At 36.0% G+C, this 19,158-nt stretch overlaps 1 protein-coding gene across 5 annotated transcripts in view; it reads left to right on the top strand.

The window, feature by feature from the left end:
* The window catches only part of PRUNE2 (prune homolog 2 with BCH domain), a 274,857-nt gene that overhangs the window by 66,757 nt on the left and 188,942 nt on the right, over nucleotides 1–19,158 (top strand). For all 5 annotated transcript variants that reach the window (XM_057549084.1, XM_057549085.1, XM_057549083.1 and 2 more), the window contains exons 4-6: nucleotides 1,595–1,758; nucleotides 15,208–15,360; nucleotides 17,870–17,964. In XM_057549084.1, the coding sequence (XP_057405067.1) occupies nucleotides 1,595–1,758; nucleotides 15,208–15,360; nucleotides 17,870–17,964 (412 nt within the window). The remainder of the gene's footprint in view (nucleotides 1–1,594; nucleotides 1,759–15,207; nucleotides 15,361–17,869; nucleotides 17,965–19,158) is intronic.

Here is a 19,158-nt window from a genome sequence, read left to right as displayed (position 1 = left end):
CCAAAGTACCACATGCAGTTAGTAGAAGAGTTTGGACGAGAACATGGGACTTCTGCTTCCTTCAATAAGTCCTTAGGGGTTGCTAACTGGTACATGAATCTACAGGTACATAAAGAGGAATGAGACAAATTCCCTGCTTTCAAGGACCTTACAGCCCGTCGCAAAGAGTCCTATTTTGATAAGCTCTCTGTTGCTAATGAGTGAAGAGTCCCCGGTTAAACATCCCAGTAGTTTGAGATGATAGTTTTTTTGCACACTTTGCCAATTTGCTAATCATAGATGACATTCACCAGTGGACACTGATCTTAGTATACATGAAATAAAAACGTGTACAAGTATCTAATTTTTAATCTAACCTTCTTAGGGAAACATCTTTAGGTATGAATACGCTGTAGTGTCAGTCATGCAGTTCATTCAGTTATAAAGAGTTTGGAAAATAATCTGCCTGTGTGAGGCTGTTTTTATCCCCATGTTATTTGAAACACACAAAATTCTTTTGAATAACATTTATCGATCAGTTGTTGACAACTGGGTGAGAGTTATTCATAGGTTATTTGACTGACTTCAGCTATTAGTGTTCAGGATGATCACATGCTTGACTAAATTTACGTGTTAACTCTTTCAAACCAGCTATAACACAAGTAGATGTGGACAAAAACAATGCAGGAAGCCAAAGGAGTGAACTATGAAACGTGTTCCGGTCAACATCTTAGGGAGAGTTTTGTTATCAATTAAAATGGAAACCATGCTGGTTTTGAGACTGAAGTTGTGAAGTCTGGCTTTTGGATTGTTTATGAAATAGAATGTTTTTCAAAAACAAATTGAGATCATTTTCTTCATTGCCATTCTTTGGTTTTTGGCAGACAGAAAGAATACAGTCAGTTTTATCCACATCTTTCTTCCTGCCTTCGATAAAAGTCAGCTCTATCTCATGTAAAAAGAATGATGTGGAAATAAATAAGCCAGTAGTATTTTTTTCTCCAGCACCGTAACTGGATGTGTGAACTTTGGAACTAGATAGAGTTTAAATACAAGTAGTCTACTTACTAGCTATGTGGCCTTGGTCACTTTTATTTTATCTTATTTTATTTTTTTATACATTTTTAAAGGTTACACTCCATTTACAGTTTTTACAAAATATTGGTTATATTCCCCATGTTGTTTTAGTCACGTTTCTTAACCTTTTCATGCCTTTTTCCCCCACTGTAAAATGGGGATTTTAATAGAACCCATTGAATAGGGTCATTTTATGGTATAAAATGTGATAATACTCTGAAAGTATTTATTATAGTGTCTGACCTGTAGTGGAAGCTCAGTAAATATTAGCTATAACAATGATTATTATTGTTGCTATTATTATGTCCAACAGCAAAACAAGAGGTGTGAAGAGGTACTAAGGTGTGAAGGTCTTCTAAGACTCTTGGGGAGGTGATTAGTTGAAATGTGACAACACGTAGAATAAGTCATGTGAACTTACTTATGTATTTGGCTATTGAGAGGAGGTCATTGGTGTGGAAGCAGAGGTTAAATAATTCCACAAAGTAAGAAAACATGCCATATCTCTTCCTCTTCCTCTCCTCCATTTGCTTTATAGTGAGGACAAAACTTTAGAATCAGCAGTCGTCAAGGTCATTAATCCAGCTGAGCAGGGGGATGCCGGGTCTGAGTACCGAGAGTCTTCCTCCTCTCTGGTGGTGAGAGAGATTCTCCAGGAGGCTCCCGACCTCATCACCGAGCAGCTGGCTCATCTGCTCAGAGGTGAGAGATGACTCTTTCTATTAAATACTGGAAGGCTTAATGGAGTGTCTCTTGACTCGCTCATGCAGAAAGAGTGCGATCCATTCTTGGGTTAACAATCCCTTTCAAGACCACGGGAAGCTTCATCAGAGAGGCAGGGAGTAAAGAGTTTGTTAAAGAGTAGCATTATATTGAATATTAAAAATGTGCATTTAGAAATAGGCATGAAGGATCTTTGCTCTTGCACCAGATCAGCATATTAAATGGACCCGCTGCACTTCTGCTGGGGAGCGGGAATAGCTCCTGTGGCCATCTAACAGCTTTCAGAGGTGATTCTTGCTCCAGAAGAGCATGGATATGGGCCAGAATTCCACACACCTACATGGAAATATCTGCTGGTACTTATACGTGCTTCGTTTATATAGTACTGCTTGGATGGCAAAGTTACACACCTTCATTTTGGTGATATTGTGCAGGGCTTTTATGGTCAAATTGCCACCTCCTTCTCCCCCCATCATGTAGTGTTTTCCACCTTCACCAGCCTGCTTTAAGCACACCATCGTCAATTATCCCCCTCATCTCTCTTTCATCTTCCTCAGTGGAGCCCATCGCTTCTAAAAAGTGGTTTCCAAGCTGGAAATTGTCAGTTGACTTTGGTGCCACAAAATTAACCACAAAAATTCCATATTGTCTTGTGTAGGGCAGTTTGGGGTTTTGTATAAAGCTTTTTTTTCTCCTTCCAACAATCCGTCTTGAACATGGTAGACAAAGACTTTTCTCAGAAGTATTTGACATAGGAAACTGAAAAGCAGTGATTAACAGGCTGAAAGAATTAAAAAAGGAAAGAGAAGCCCAAGAATACGTGACAACTCTTTTAAGGCCTTTTTCCTTTGTTTCCTCTACTTCTACCCGAATTTGGAGAGAAAAAGGTCCTAGACTTTTATAGTTCCGATAAATGTCTTAGAACCAACGGCCCCAGTCAACTTGTTTTAAATACTTTTCTGGCTATGGACATCTGTAAAACTGCTCTCTGGGAAACTGTGCCTTCAAGTAAACTAAGTAAGGGCAATCATTTATTTATGACAGAGCAGAAGGGAAATAAAGGCGATCGGGAATCTCGGCCAAGAAGGAAGTTGTTTGGCAGTGCAAATATGTGGTGCAGGCAAACACTAGAGAATATGCTGTTTAAACATTTTGCAAACTAAGAAGTTTGGTTTATTGTTCAAAAAAATACACGTGTTGTTTAGTAGGAAAGAAATGTAGTCAAGGAATCGTTCATCATGATTTTCTATAAGTAATAAAATAATATCGAATTTTAGTACATTGGAACAAAGATATGTTTTTGTTGTTGATGATGATGATGATGATATTCAGATTTAGGGAATTAGGGATGCGGACCCTCTTGTCAGTTACCTTAGTTTTAGTTTTCAAAGCTACCAAGAGTTAGAACTATGGTCAAGGACCTTGGTTTTTCTTTTTTTTTTTTTTTTTAAAGGATTTTCTTATTTATTTATTTATTTATTTATCTACTTTTGGCTGTGTTGGGTCTTCGGTTCGTGCGAGGGCTGTCTCCAGTTGCGGCAAGCGGGGGCCACTCTTCATCGCGGTGCGGGGACCGCCCTTCATCGCGGTGCGCGGGCCTTTCTCTATCGCGGCCCCTCCCGTCGCGGGGCACAGGCTCCAGACGCGCAGGCTCAGCAATTGTGGCTCACGGGCCCAGCTGCTCCGTGGCATGTGGGATCTTCCCAGACCAGGGCTCGAACCCGTGTCCCCTGCATTAGCAGGCAGATTCTCAACCACTGCGCCACCAGGGAAGCCCTAGGACCTTGGTTTTTCTTATCATCAGATATTTTTCATAACTTTGGGCTTGAGGTGACACTGGGAAGCTGGCAGGATAGGGACATCACTTCCTTGTTGCTTGGAAATTGGAATTTGAACGGATACAGTGCCTCTACCTGCGAAGACTGCCGATACAGACACTGTCACGAGGAAGCCAGAGTCACTGAAGCCTGGGAGGTAGTAGACATGGGTGTCTTATTATAGTGGAAAGAGGGCTCTGGGGACCTTTGACCAAAGTGTGTGCATGTGCATATGCATGTATACATTACGTGGAAGGGAGGTGAAACATCACTGAACAGTTTGGCCAAAAGGGAACGGAAGGATTATGATCCGAAGAGTTGGACTTTAAAAAGGTAACTGAAATGTTCAGAGTGAGAAGGGCAATGGGCCAATTTTTAAAGCCTCTTGAATCTTTAATAAATATAAGAAAGGAATCAAGTCGAATTTTGCTATGTTCACTAAACTCAAACTTAGATTTTATAGTTTTCCAATCATGTATTAACACCAAACCTACAGGGAAGTTTTAAAGGGAACTTTTTTTATGTGCCTGTAAATAATTTTAGGATTTATTATTTTCATAACATAATTCTTTCTAAAGGGTTTTCTCTGGAAATAGCTACGTTATTTTGTATTTTGGGTTGCTCAAAATGATCATTAATTTGACACACATGTCTAGAACATGTATTATGCATTCTTCTAGGTCTTGAAGGGATGCAAATTTCTACACACACCTTTGCCATAAAGAATTTTGAAAAATGTCTGTTTCCAGATGTCATGAGGGTTAAATATTTACAGTCAAGACTTGAAAGAATCTTTAAAAACAGCACAATTGGACCTCTATGTAAGATATATTATTATAAACTTTGTGCCAAAAAAATCTGAATATACTCCAAACTAAGTACTTAATCAATTTGATTGTTCTTTGCCTTTCATTCCCATGATCATATCCTAAAATCCATCATGCTGAGGCACACTGGTGTGCTGTAAGTGGTTTTCAAGTGGGCCAAGATATTGATCCCCTCAGTCCTTGGAGAGGACCCTAAGTATGCCTCTTAGTCTGGTAGGCTGAAAAAAAAAACTAATTTTCTGTGTGTTCCTTAATGAGCAAAAGATGGAGCCTACTGTTCCACTGTTCTTATCTTTGGTGCCTGGAACAGTGCCTGTCATATAATAGACCCTCAATAAATCCTGTCATAAAATGAATTTTGCAAGATTGTTTATATAGTTTCTGTTTTTATGACTATATTGATTTAATTGGTACTATGATATTGTAATTTCCATTTCATTCCAGCCCACCCCTACAATATTCTTAATGTCCGGAATTTGAACATTGTTTCTTCCAATAATAACCCCCCACTTCTTTAGCTTTTAGAAATCCTTGTTTTCGTATTTTGCAAACATTTGTTTTTATTTTCATCTTTTGGTTGTCCATTTTATACGTATAAGTTTAACCCTTTCATGGAGTATAATACATGCACGGAAAAGAATACAAAACATAAATATAAAAATATAAATATACAGCTCAGTGAAATATCACAAAAGGGACACCCTTTTAACAATTAACCAGGTAGAGAAGTAGAACAAGATGACCGCTTTGTGTCCCTCCCCGTTACCACTCACTCCCTCTCTAACTAAGTAAGGGTAACCAATATTCTGATTTTTACGGCACACACTTTCCTGCTTTTCTTTAAATTTTACCACCCCTATGTGTCCCCCATAACACTAGAGATTGGTTTTTGTCTGTTTTGTATATTATATAGATGGAATCATAGAGTATACACTCTCGTTGTTATCAGATCTCTATATTTATATTAAATGTAGTATCTATTTGCATAGGTCAGTTATCTATCATCTATCCATCTATTATTTATTTATTTTATTTTTTGTGTCCTTTCTTCTTCCACGGAATATTTGAAGTGGCTTACAAAAATGCATGTAAATATAACAAAGCAGAAAAAAGGGTCAGAGTCAGGAAACATACAAATAAATAAATTTGGAGGAGTAAAAGTGGTGTTCTGTTTGAAAGTTCGAATATGAGCTTCCTGGAGTCGATGAAAAAATAGAAATATAATTAATTGTAAAATTCATATTATTACTAAAACAAACACATATACCAGTTCCTTATTAAAAGAATATCGAAGTCTAACATTTTTTCCTTATGTCAGTCTTCTTGAAAAGACACCTAATAGTCATAGGCATCCTCCAACTTTTACATATGTAACAGCATTTTATACAGGAGCTGGGCAGAGTGTATCACACACTTTCTGCTCCTCAGTCAGCGTATGGGGATGGTTTTAATCAGCTTCATCTTGCCTAGTAACCTTATTTCCTGTTCCAAATCTCTTTTCTATACATGCTGATATTTTTCTCTAAATACAGGATATTAATACTTAAAATCAGTCATATTGGAATCTTTTGTAGTCTTACACTCACTGCTGTAGCTGTATATCAAAATGTTTGCATTATGGGATAATATTATATTCAAATATGGAGATAGAACCTGATTATTATGGACACTGTTAAAAGATCGTTTGTATACTTATCAGAAGTAGGTATCAAGTTGCCAGTGTAGAAATAACCTGCTGTGTTTATCTAATAATCTCCCCTGTCATAATATCATATGGACCTTGGCAGGAGAGTTATGGATAAATGTCAACAGGTGACCCAGCCATGGCTAATGTGTGTTCAGGCTCCGTAGGGGATTTAACAAAGTTGACATAATTTGTGTTTTCTTGAATTAATACTTCTTACAATAGCTAGGTCTTGCTGTTGTCTTTTAGTAGGACATACCTCAAACTTAGAAATTTCAGGATACAGATCATTAACATCACTTTCATCTGAAAAGGCATAGATTTACTTACGGAGATTACTTTCTAATTATTTGTGTAAGAAATTATTTGTCTAAGAAAAGAATGTGCTCATTCAGATGAGATCATAAGTAACCCTGATTTTTGGAAATGTGTCTTTTCATCCCCTTCCCATCTCTGTTTTTGCTGTTGTGGTTCTTGTTTCTTTGGTTTTTTTCTTTTCTTCTGACTTTTCTTTTCATCTCCTCTTCCTCTTCCTACTTTCTCCCTCCTAGTACCTGCTTCTAAGATTTTATCGTTATCATTTTCAAACAAGCTGCAACCTGTTCTATCTAAAAGTCACATTATACAGTCATGGTGGCCTAAAGTTGGTGTTTGGTTATGCCCTGGGTTTGTACCAAAAGCAAAAAATTATAGACCTGCCAGACTCCTCAACCTGTATTCTTTTATTTCCTGCAGAAATGTTTACTAGAGGGTAATTGCCAAATTTAAGGTCCATTAAATTGCTGAATCATCGCATTGGGGGTTCGTGTGCCCACATATGTGTGTGTGTGCTTCCCAGAACCAGCTGGCAATGATGAGATTGCAGCCACTGATTACCAGGCAGGTTTCCATCAAAACCACACTTCACCCGGCCTTTCATGTTTATGTGTATAAGGCCTTGACAGAGCCACAACTTGAATACTGAAACAGATAACAGCAATTGTTCTTAGCTTAGGAGGTGGAAAAACTATGCCCTAGGTTTTAAAGAAACAACTCTCTCCTGTTGGTCATTCCATTTGAACTTTAATAAAGAATTGTTGCGTGCTATTTTCGTAGCCTAGATTAACAGCTTCAAAAAGATCCTTTTAAGGAGGTAAAATAGGAAAGGAACAGAGCCAGATTTTTTTCTTTCTTTTTTTTTTTTTCTCTCTTGCCCAAAGAGTGAATCATCCATCTCCCAAAATGGTTACAAAGTCCGAAAGGAATTAAGCGGCTGTTTTGCTTAGGAAGAGGGATGGACTGTGTTGGGGGAAGGGGAAAGAAATTATTTTTTCTGCAAGATATAAAACCAGAATATTTCCTCAACCTTAGAGTGTTAATTATTTCTTTTGCCATATAAAGATAAATTTTATTCTTAAATTCAGACATTTTAAATTTATAAGATTACTAAGCACTTGAATAATATGCTCCCTTTTTATCACTGTTCAGGCAAAAATATAAGCTAAGTTGTATTTTCTATTTTTTTCTCCTTCCTTCTCCCTTCGCGCCCCTCTCTATTATTCATCCTTTAATTTTTTTTGTTTCAGTATGAAAAAGAAAATGATCCCAGGTGAAACAGGAAAGAGGTTTAAAATCCCTTCTTTTCTGCTAAGAATTTATCATGCAGAATATGCCTTGACTGTGGTGAATGATTTCCCCAAACAACTTCTGACTTCATTAGATCATGTTTAATATTAATGCACTGCAGTTGCTTTTGGCAAGAGGTCCTTCACTTCTCTATTCTTTTGAACAAAGAATATGTGGTTGGTTTTTTTTTCTAATGGAACGAAATGTTTGTTACTATTTTATTATAATTGCTTTCTCTGTTGCTTGTCGTTAATCCCCAGTGGCCTGTGAATAGCTGGGATGCATTTGGGTACATGTATATGGATTTAAGTATTTTTTAGTTCTGCTGAATTTGCTGGAAGTTAAGTCAACTCTTATGCCAAAAATAGGTTTGATTTTGTGAAGAGGTGCCTTTGGCTGCTCCACATCCTGATACTGATATTTAACTAAGTATGTCACTAAATGGGTCTCTAAAGTGAAGTAGAAAAATTTGCTATAGGTGAGTCTCTTGGATAAAGTTGGGCCATAGCCTTTCGTCTGCAGTAAAAACAACTCAGTATGGTGACCATTTTTGGAGTTATTTTTTTCCTACTTACATCAGAACATCTTCTCCTTTTTAATTGTCAAGGTAAACCTAATTATAATGTCAGAAGTTTCTTTTCATTGAATTGTTGTGTAGGATTCTGTTTAGTGCAATATCTGTTAGATTAATTTCTGAATACTGCCTTTTTATGTATTTTAAAATTAAGATCCCCAAATTGAAGAAATTGGATTCTTGATTTGACTGTAAGCCAGGCACATTTTTGTGAAGTTTATTCCTAAATATTTATATTTTGATGCTATTACAGTTTTTTAATTTAAATTTGATTTTCTAATTGTTCATGATTGTTTATAGAAATACAAGGGTTGTATTATTGACCTTATATCCATCAACCTTGCAAAATTTATTTACTATTTTAAGTTTATTTGTATTACTATTACTATTTGTATTACTAATTAATTCATTCATTTGTATTAATGAATAATTCATTTGTACTTTCATTTGTAAGTTCATACACATACCATCTATGAAGAAGTCAGTTTTTATTTCTTCCTTTTCTTTCTTTATACTTTTGCTTCTTTTACCCGTGTTATTTCTCTGGGCTAGGATTCACATTGAAGTGTTAAATAGAAATAGAAATAGCAGGCATCTTTGTCTCATTCCTGATTCGAGGTGGAAGTCTTTCAATATTTCACAGTTAAATATAATGTTTGCTTTCCTTATTTGGTTTTTACAAATGCCCTTCATCAAATTAAGGAAATTGTCTTCTATTTCCACTTGGCTGAGATTTTATATGATTAAATCTTGGATTTTATCAAGTAGTTTCATTACTTGACATCTACTGAAGTGGTCATTTGATTTTTCTCTTCTATTAGTATGGTGAATTATATTAATTAACTTTTGAATGTTAACTTGTCCTTTAATTCCTAGGAAATCCCTATTTGGTGACAATACAATATCCTATTATATATTGCTAATTTGATTTGGGACTAGCTTTAAAAAACTTTTTTGCAACTACGTTTATGAGAGAGACCTGCCTCTACTTCTTTCTTGTAATGTTTCTGTTGAGTGTTGGTATGAAGATTATGCTGGATTCAGAAAATAAGTTGGGAAGTGTTTTCTCTTTCTAATCTTTGGAAGAATTTGTGTAAAATTAGTATTTTTTAAATGTGTGGAACTATGGCTATTAAACTATGGATTCATTTTAAAATAAATACAAAACCATCCAGATTTTAAATTTCTTTTCCTGCCAGCTTTGGCAAGTTGAGTTTTTCCAGAAATGTCCATTTCCTCTAAAATTTAAAATCTATTAACGTTGTACTTATCTTTTAATGTCATTAGAATCTGTAGTATGTCACACTTCATTCCTAATACTGGAAAATTATACCTTCTACTATTCTTCTCTCTCTTTTTTTCTTGAACAGTTTTTAAAAAACTGTTAGTCTTTTCAAAGCATCAATTTGTTGTTTTATTTTCTGTATACGTTTCTTTCCTGTGTCTTTAAGTTTTGCTCTTACCTTTATTATATCCTTCCTTATACATTTTTTTAGTTGAATTTGTCAGTTTTTTTTAACATCTTATGCTTTTGAGGATATAAAACTTCCTCAGAGCATAACTTTAGTTGCATCTTACAAATCTAAATGTCATATTTTCATTATCATTCAATTAAAATATATTGTAATTTATGCTGTAATTTCATCTTTTACCATGAGTTATTTAGAAGTGCATTGTTTATTTTTCAAACATTTGGAAATTTTCTAGTTTTGTTTTATTACTGATTTTTAGACTATTTTCCTGATGGCCATAGAATATAACTATGTGATTGTAATCCTTTGAAATTTGTTAAGGCTTGATTTTTTTGTCTCAACAGGTAGTTAATTTTGGTTAATGTCTCATTTGTATTAGAAAAGAAAGTATAGTCTGCCATTGTTGATAACAATGTTCAATTTATGTTAATTAGGTCAACTTTGTTACTCATGTTGCTCAAATATTCTACATATTTACAGATTTTTTTTCCTGCTGGTTCTTAGAGTTGCTGAGAGATGTGTGTGCAAAATTTCCCACTGAGACTGTGTTTTTATCTCATTCTTCATCCAGTTTTGCCAATTTTTGTTTTACATATTTAGAAGCTATTAGGTAATGTTATTAGCTCATATAAATTTAGGATTGATGTATCTACCTGACGGTTGAATCTTTAATAATAAATACATATTTGTCTTAATTTCAAGTAATTCTTGTCAGAGTCTACTTTATCTAATAATAGTATATTATATCAATGTTACATCTTTTTCTATTTTACTTTGTTTTTCAATATCATTATATCTAAGGTGTGCTCTTGTAAACAGTATATTGCTATTGTAGTTTTTAAAATTCAGGTTCATAATTTTTGTCTTTTAATGGAAGTACTTTGTCTGTTTACTTGTTTGTTGTTGGTAAAAAGCACATAACATTAGATTTACCATCTTAAACATTTTTAAGTGTACGGTTCAGTAGCGTTAAGCATATTCACATTATTGTGCAACAGATCTCTAGAACTTTTTTGTCTTGCAACACTGAAACTCTATACCCACTGAACACTAATTGTCTCTTTACATTAATATAATTACTCTAACATTTGGGTTTAATTTGTCATTTTGCTATTTGTTTTCTATTTATCTCACATTTTCCCCTTTTCCTCTCATTTCTTTACTGCTATTACACTAAATAAGGATTTTTACTATTACATTTCCTTCCATTAGCTTATTAGTTATGAATTCTTTTTTAGAAAATTATTTTAGCGTTATAATAAAGATTACAAAATACCATTAAAATCTCTTATAAATCGATATTTTTGCCACTTGTCTGATCATCCAAGAGCCTTAGAGCAATTTATCTCTACTTAGTTCATTCTGCAATTTGTTATTATTGAAATGTAGTTTATTTTATTTTTTTACTAAGATTTTCTTTATTTTTTTTGAAATGTATTTTAATTACACATATATTTTAAACTCCATATTATAAATGTTTTATACAGTGAATATTGATTTATTCTTACCCACATATTTATATTCTCCAGTGTTCTTTCCTTCCTGCATTTCTTTGCTTCCATCTATAATAATTTCCCTCTGCCTTTACTGTTTTGTTAGTGTGGGTTCTTCTTGTGACAAATTCTTCCAGTTTATATTTCTGAAAATGTCTTTATTTTGCCTTCATTGTTTTCTTATATTTCAGTATAGAATTCAACATCAGCAATTATTTTGTATCAGCACTTTGAAGCTGTAATTCCAATGTCTTCTGATTTTCATCATTTTAGATGAAATTAGCTCTCAGTTTTATTGTAGTTCCTTTGACAGTAATATATTTCTTTTTCTCTGATTTAAAACTTTTTCCCTCTGTAATTTTTAGCTGTTTCACTGTCATGTGCCTAGAGGTGTTTTTCTTTGTATTTATTCTGATTTGGGTTCATAATTTATCTCAAGTATTAGAGTAATATCTTTCATTAATTTTGAAAAATGATTGACCACTGTTTTTCAAATATTGTTTCAGCCCATTTTTCTCTCTCCTTTCCAAGGGGAATTCCTATTACATATATCTTAGACCTTTTTTCTATGTCACCTATGTTTCTTATGCTCGTCTCTATATTTTTATCCATTTTTCTCTCCATGCGTCAGTGTGGATATTTTCTTCTAAGATATTTTTCAATTCGTTAACTTTTTCCTTGCTATAATCTGTTGTTTACAGATATTTTTGTTCAGTTATTAAATTTATAGCTTTAAAATTTCTTTTGCACATTTTATTTATAGATTCTAATTCTCTTCTATAATTCTCCAGCTAATTTTTTATTCCCCCGATTCTGTTTCCATTCTTTTTCTCAAGAGTTTTTTCCTCTGGAGTTTCCATTCATTTGTTTATATTTCCTTTATGCTTGGTAATTTTTTACTGAATGCTGAATATGTATATGCAAAATGTAGAGATGATGCTATAGATGATGAAATTCCTTTGCTATGGAGAGGATTTACTTTTGCACCTCAAAGGCAGTTAGAAGAGTGTCAGATAAACTTAATCTATTCTGTGTTTGAGCTGATTCAAATCAGGATTTCAGGCTTCACGAAGACTGGTCTATTTTTGCTTCACCCTTTTCTTACAGGCAGGACTCAGCAAACTTTTTCTGTGTCGGATTAGATAGTAAATATTTTAGACTTTGAAGGTCTGTGGTCTCTGTTGCAACTATGCAACCCTGTCATTAAAGCACAAAAACATCCATGAAAAATATGTAAATTAGTGGGTGTGGTTGTGTTCCAATAAAACTTTATTTATAAAAACAGGCAGTAAGTCATATTTGCCCTGCAGACCGTATTTTTCCAATCTTTATGCCAGGATGTGGGGACATTCTCTCCAGGAATCTCATCTCAAAACCTGGGATATTTAAGATTCCTCTGTGGAGAGCTCTAAGCTCCAATTTTTGTCTCCCTACTCCTGTGAAACTGCTGTTAGATCTGCTAATCTTCTCAGCTGATTGGCTACAATATGAATTAGCAAACACTTAGAGGGGAAAAGCAACATCAAATGTTGGGTTTACCTCTTTGCACTTACTTTCTCTCCAGTATTGTAGCTTCTAAGATAGTCACCTGCGTAACTCTCTGATGCCTTCACAGATTTTTCCCAAAAAATTTATCTAGATTTTCTCCTTGTTCTTGGAACAAGTAATCTGGCAAACGTATGAAGATCTTTTTTGAAATTTAGATTCACCATTGCCTTAACAAAGAGTGTAAAAATCATCCTTATATTTCAGGTTTTATGTCAGAATTGTCAGACCAAAGGGTATATTCAGAATCCAGTTGGCTACTCCCCGCCCCATCTTTAAATGATAATTTGCCTTGAATCTGTTCAATTCCCTTCATACTGACTGCTCCTTCTTTAGTTCTCATCTAAAACAGCCTTCTGATTCTCCCAGTATGCCTTGTCTAATTCATTTCCTCATGGTAGCCAGAGTGAGTCTTATAAAATATAAATTTGAGCATGTTGCCTCTCCCTGCTTAAAATTCTAGTGACTCTCCATTTCCCTTAGAATATGAAAGACAAATTTTAAGATAGCTTGAAAGGCCCTTCAGGACCTGAGCCCTGTTTACCTCTCCAACCTGATTTTTCAAAAATTTTTCTTTAAGACTGTACTCTCTAGTTCTAATTAATTTCTTTCCATTTCTTGAACTGGCCAAATCCTCTCCCACCTCAGTGCCTTTGCATATGATCTACCTGGGTCATGATGTCCCTTTTACCTTGCCTTCGCCTTAAGTTCCTAGTTATCATTCAAATCTCAGCTTAGCTTATTAACTCATTCTCTAGGAAACCTATTCTGACTCCTAAATTCTTGCCTAGATTCAGAGTACTGTGTATTTCCTCAGCAATATCTCTTATCCCCCTTATATTGAAAATTTATGTGTTTACTTCTTTGTATCTCCTAAACTACTATAAGCTTCAAGGGGCAAGGCTAGCTCTAGTCCAGTCATGAATCATTAGCATCTAGCACGGTGCCTGGCTTATAATAGGTGTTCAGTAGTTCTTTGCTAAAGGAATGAATGAATGAATGAGATGTTTTAAATATGTTTGGCAGTATTTATTTTTCATTATGATGTTTACATTTATTGATTTTTAGTATATAACCTTTTAAGCTGGGAAAGCAGTATTATTTCTATTTTTAAAATAGGCAAATAGGAACAGAGAGGCCAGATGACTTGCTTGGGATTTTTCAGGATTTTTAATGGTGAACGTGTATCTATTCTCTAGGTTCTATAGATCTCCAGGTAGATGGCAAGATTATGTACCATAGTTTTCCCTCACTCATTACTTCCTTTCTCCTTTTACATTCTTACCACTTTCTTTATTTTCCTTCCCCCTATATTATCATTTAGGCCACACTGAAAGCTAGAGAGATGGTGACAGCCTGATTAATCAATAAGTTTGAGGATTTTTAGAGAGTTTAATCATTCATCATTAAGCAAAACTTCCATTTCCCCCATGACTCTGTGTTAGTCTGGCCTCAGGATGCAGGGGAAGGAGATGTGACAGGTGGTAGCTCCTCCCTTTCAAGGTGAGATTATGCATAGAAATTCCAGGAGTTTGTGAGAGGTCAGTCATTTGTATTATCAAATCACTTTGTAATCGAAACCCGTGATTTAGAGCCGGTTTATGAATCCTTATAATTAGATATTAGTAAATAACTTCAAAACTGTGTGGTACCTGGAAGATTGGGAGTGGATGTGAGGTTCACTACCTTATCAGATTCCTTTGGTGCTGACATTGAGGCTATGAAATCATTTAATTTTTTTTAACATCTTTATTGGAGTATAATTGCTTTACAATGGTGTGTCAGTTTCTGCTGTATAACAAAGTGAATCAGCTATACATATACATATATCCCCATATCTCCTCCCTCTTGCGTCTCCCTCCCACCCTCCCTATCGCACCCCTCTAGGTGTTCACAAAGCACAAGCTGATCTCCCTTCATTTAGTTTTTAAAAGGAGGAAGTTCTTATGTGAAATCAGCAATATGATGAGTGGAAACAATCTTCTCTGTGATCTCTTAAAGAAATTATTAAAGGGAAATATTAAATCATATTTAATATCCTTAAATAGTTTATCATTAACTCCCATTCTAAAATCATTTAAAACCAATGTTTATCACTTTTGTGTATCTGTGTGGGGTGGGGGAAAGAGACAGATTTTGTTCCTTTATGTATAACTCTGCCATAAAGTGTGCTATAGTCAGTTCAGTTGTTGGGATTAATACTCAGAGAACAGTGAGGCAGGACAGACAGTATCTGAAGGGTTTTCTAAAAACTGTCTCTTGAATGTTACACAGTGAGACCCAAGCAAGAATCTGGAATCTGGAATCTGGAAGTAGAAGCAGAGATTGAGAGACCAGAAGACATTTATTTTTCTGGGCCCCATCCTGGCTTGACTGGAAAGTTTAAAGGCGATTTTATTCATGCCTTTCAGGTAGCATCCTTTTCAAGTGGATGACCATGGAACCCAAGAAGATCTCAGAGAAGCAGGAGGAAATTCTTTCTATCCTGGAAGAAAAATTTCCTCGCTTACCTCCAAGAGATGACATTATCAACGTCCTGCAGGAGACCCAGTTCAGTGCTCAGGGTGAGTGACTCTGTCCCCCAGCTCTGTCTCAGCTGCTGAGGAGGGATGGTTTGTGATGTGGAGTGTTACTGGGCCCCGAGAGGTGAATTTGAGTGTGCCTTCATGTTCTTCCCTGTTGTTGGAGCTTGTGGAAGATTTTCAGGCATACCGTGTTGACTCATCTGGAAGCAGACAGTCTGTACTGCAGGCTTTCCTCTGAGACCTTCGTGTCTGGATGTGTGGTTAATCCATGCATCTAATGGGCACCCCAGATGCATCATTACATGAAATCCCTGTGCTGAGAGGGTTCTATTTTGAGAATGTGGCAGGAGCAATGTCAAGCACAATGGGATTTCATCAATCAATTAATTTTAGAAAAAAATAAGAGAAAAGACTCTTAAGCAGATAAAAGTGTTCTGTAAGTCTAGGCTTTGTCAAGAGAGTGGATTTCCTGGATCAATTGTTTAATAATAATAATAATAATAGCTATAGTTCATTAAGTGCCTAATATGTACAAGGTTCTGATGGTATAACTTTGCATGAATTAGAGTCCTTGCGACAACCCTGTCAGGTGGAATTATTTATTATCCATGATTTCCAGATGAGAACACTGAAGCACAGAAAGGCATCTTTGCTTTCCCATCATCACACACACAGCTAGGAAGTGGCCAGGCCAGGATTTAAACCCAGACAGTCTATCTTTAAGGTGCATAGCTTTCTCCCTTAGTTTGGGATCCCTCAGGGCAGAGCCTGAGGCAAAGCAATTTACTTGGGAGGTGATCCCGGAAAACACTGATAGGGCACGGAGCGCTTTAACAAGCAAGTTAGCTTTGTGGGAAACCAGGCCTTCATCCCGCTAGGGAACTCTGGAAAAGAGTGTAAAATTGCACCGCAGAGTTTTCCTACCCGAGGTGTGCAGTGGCATGTTGTAACTTGTTTATCAGAGCTCCGAGAGCTGATTGTTAAATTTTCAGGAATTTTGTGAGTGGGTTGATGTTGGGTTGGCAGGTTGAGATCAGCCATGGTAGAAGTATTGACAACACAGAAATGAACGCTACAACTCAGGTTTTGTTACGAGCATACCACTGGAATGTTGAGGTCTACTTAGTCCCAGGGACTGTTAACTCCCCCAGGGTGGGCTCTGGCAGCCAGACAAAGCCCTCAGGAAAAGAGATGCAGGTGCTAGTGGTTGAGGGCGCTGCACTGGGAAAGTCTGAGGAAATGTGGACGGGGCACTGACGTACCTGCCACACCTTCTGTTACATATGCTCTTGTGCATGTGCACGTGATGTATGTGGATGTATAGCTGCATGATGGTATGCATTTTGTCATTCATTTTCAAAATTAGACCAAACTTTTAATGTCACTATATATTCTATAAATCATTTTACGCTGTAGTATGATAGATTGAAGCCTTCCAATCTTGAAGTCGAAGAAAAATATTTAGTACATATCTGTTTCCCCATACTGCTGTGATTGATAGTGTTCTAAGTTGGAAGGGCAAGTAGTTGACTCTGCTGTCTTAATATGCATCTGGGTAGGAGATACGTGCTTTACTGGCCTTTATTTTAAGTCTTCTTCTCAAGAGTTTAGGCCTAATCTGATATAATAACCTAGGGTGAGAATTCATTGTTAAGCCAGAGCCTTTCCTGTTTTTCCGTGATAAATTTTATTGAAGCACATTGGTCAGCTAAAACTATGCAGTTCTGGATAATTTATCCCTTCTGGATTATTCCTCCCATCATTTAAGAAATCCTGTATCTCCTATTGCCAGAGTCTATTACAAGGGTGACCAACTTAATTATGATAGTTTTATGGGTCATATTTATAAAGTGCATTTTGAGTAAAATTACAGTTGAAAACATGGAGGCTCACCTTAATGCATCCTGAAAGCAAATTGTGGCCTTCTTAGGTATTATTTGGTTATTTGCTTGGTTATGCTAGTTTTTTTTTACCTCCTCCCCTTCCCTTCTCTGCTTTTGTCTGCTATGGGCTTCCAGAGTCTGACCTCTGAGTATTTGATCTTCTGGGCTCCCCTGAAGATTACTGGTTTCTGGTTGGATTTGGTCCATGGGAAGAGTTAGAAACATATGGGGCGTGGGAGTCAAAGGAAGGAGAAGAGGCTGTAATATTTCTTCCCTGCTCCCTTCCTGTTTGGTGCTAAGTTTCTGGCAGCCCCTCTTCTACTGTTCCAGATCCCTGTTTCCCTCCTTTGAACCTCTGCTAGTCTCCGGATGCCTCACTATCTTTTATTAGTTTTCTCAGTCCCACCCACATCTCTGTAAGAGTCCTGCCATTAAAGAATCTTCTTTTGCATCCTGAGGGGTGAATGCTATTTCCTGCTGGGATCCTAACTGATGCAAACATTGTCAGTAATGTGATTTTTGCCTTATATGTGTGTTTATTATGGTTAAAAGAAATATGAGAGGGGAAATACTGAAATTAAAAGGGTGACTTCTTTAGATAATCTCTTGATATTACCAAAAATGTTCCCCAAGTATAACATATTGTTTTTTTCTCTTATCCACAGGTTTAAGTATTGAACAGACAATGCTGAAGAATCTGAAGGAACTTTCAGATGGAGAAATAAAAGTGGCCATTAGTAGCGTGAACATGACCCTGGAGGTAAGGGTGGGAAAGCTTTTTCGGCAATGACAGATTTCACACAATTGCATTCTGAGAAAATGGAATACGATTCTCTCTATTGCATAAGTTAGTGTTAGTCTTTTGCTGTGATATATTTGCTTCTTTGTGATATATTTGACTAGGAATACGGGTTATTATTTTGGGTGAAAACACTATGCTAAACCAATGAAAAATGCCAAACCTGGATTCCCAAGATGAGTGCCATTTCATTCATCTCAGTAAAACAAAACCTAAAACGTAATCACATATGTATACATGTATGTGTATGTATATGTATATCCTGTTTAATAACAATGATTTTACGTGTGATTAGATTCACTTCCTTTTTCTGTGCACTACCCTGCATTGTCCATAGATCTGTCTAAGAAACCAAGTTGTCCTTTGGCTTTTGTAAGCTATTTGGATCCATGTCATTTTGATAATCAATGGTGACGACTCAAGTATTAATAAGACCCTCCTTCCAATCTGTTAAATGAATGATTCAAAGTGAATGCAGCTCTTGACTTTGTATGTTTCCTTGGTAAATTGTCTTTTGTCTACTTTGGGGCTTTTCAGTGACTTAAATGTTAATCTTAATTAACCTAACTAATGGGAATTATATTTTACAGAGGCACATTTATGCCGTGCAGGAATCTGAGTATTTTTTACTGTTATGTTACCTTGATCAAGCGATCCACCTTTGATTGAGGCACTGAACTCTCAAGTCAAGTTTATGGAGATAAAAATTGCTTTATAGGCCTTTTGTCTTTTAGATTTTGGAACTGTATGTTGCTATTCTTTTTATTTTTCTTGTGGTAATGGTGACTGTATCACTGTGTATATTTCTAGGGCATAGCAGGCACGCATAGGGGTATCCATGCCTCGGAAAACCCAAGAGCAAACCAGGTGCCTTTTTCTGTGATTTCTTTGTAAAGTTGTTCCTAGGTGTTTTGATATCGTAGTTCGGCTTATACATCTATCTGAGTACCAAGAGGCAGAGTGTTGTCACTAAAGATACTCACACTTGGTGGTGATATAGTGCCTCATAGTTTACAGACCACGTTCTCATTGCATATAGAAACTCAACTGTTTCTGTGGACTTTTGAATTGATAAATGTTCCATGTAATTAGGCGATGATGTGACTCAATACAAGAAATACATGCAATTTGGGATGTAGTAAGTAGATAATCACC

This window comes from Balaenoptera acutorostrata, chromosome 6 (assembly GCF_949987535.1).
Source record: "Balaenoptera acutorostrata chromosome 6, mBalAcu1.1, whole genome shotgun sequence".
Classification (NCBI taxonomy): Eukaryota; Metazoa; Chordata; class Mammalia; order Artiodactyla; family Balaenopteridae; genus Balaenoptera; species Balaenoptera acutorostrata.
Note: the sequence above shows the minus strand (reverse complement) of the source record. Positions and strands in the feature narration are given on the sequence as shown.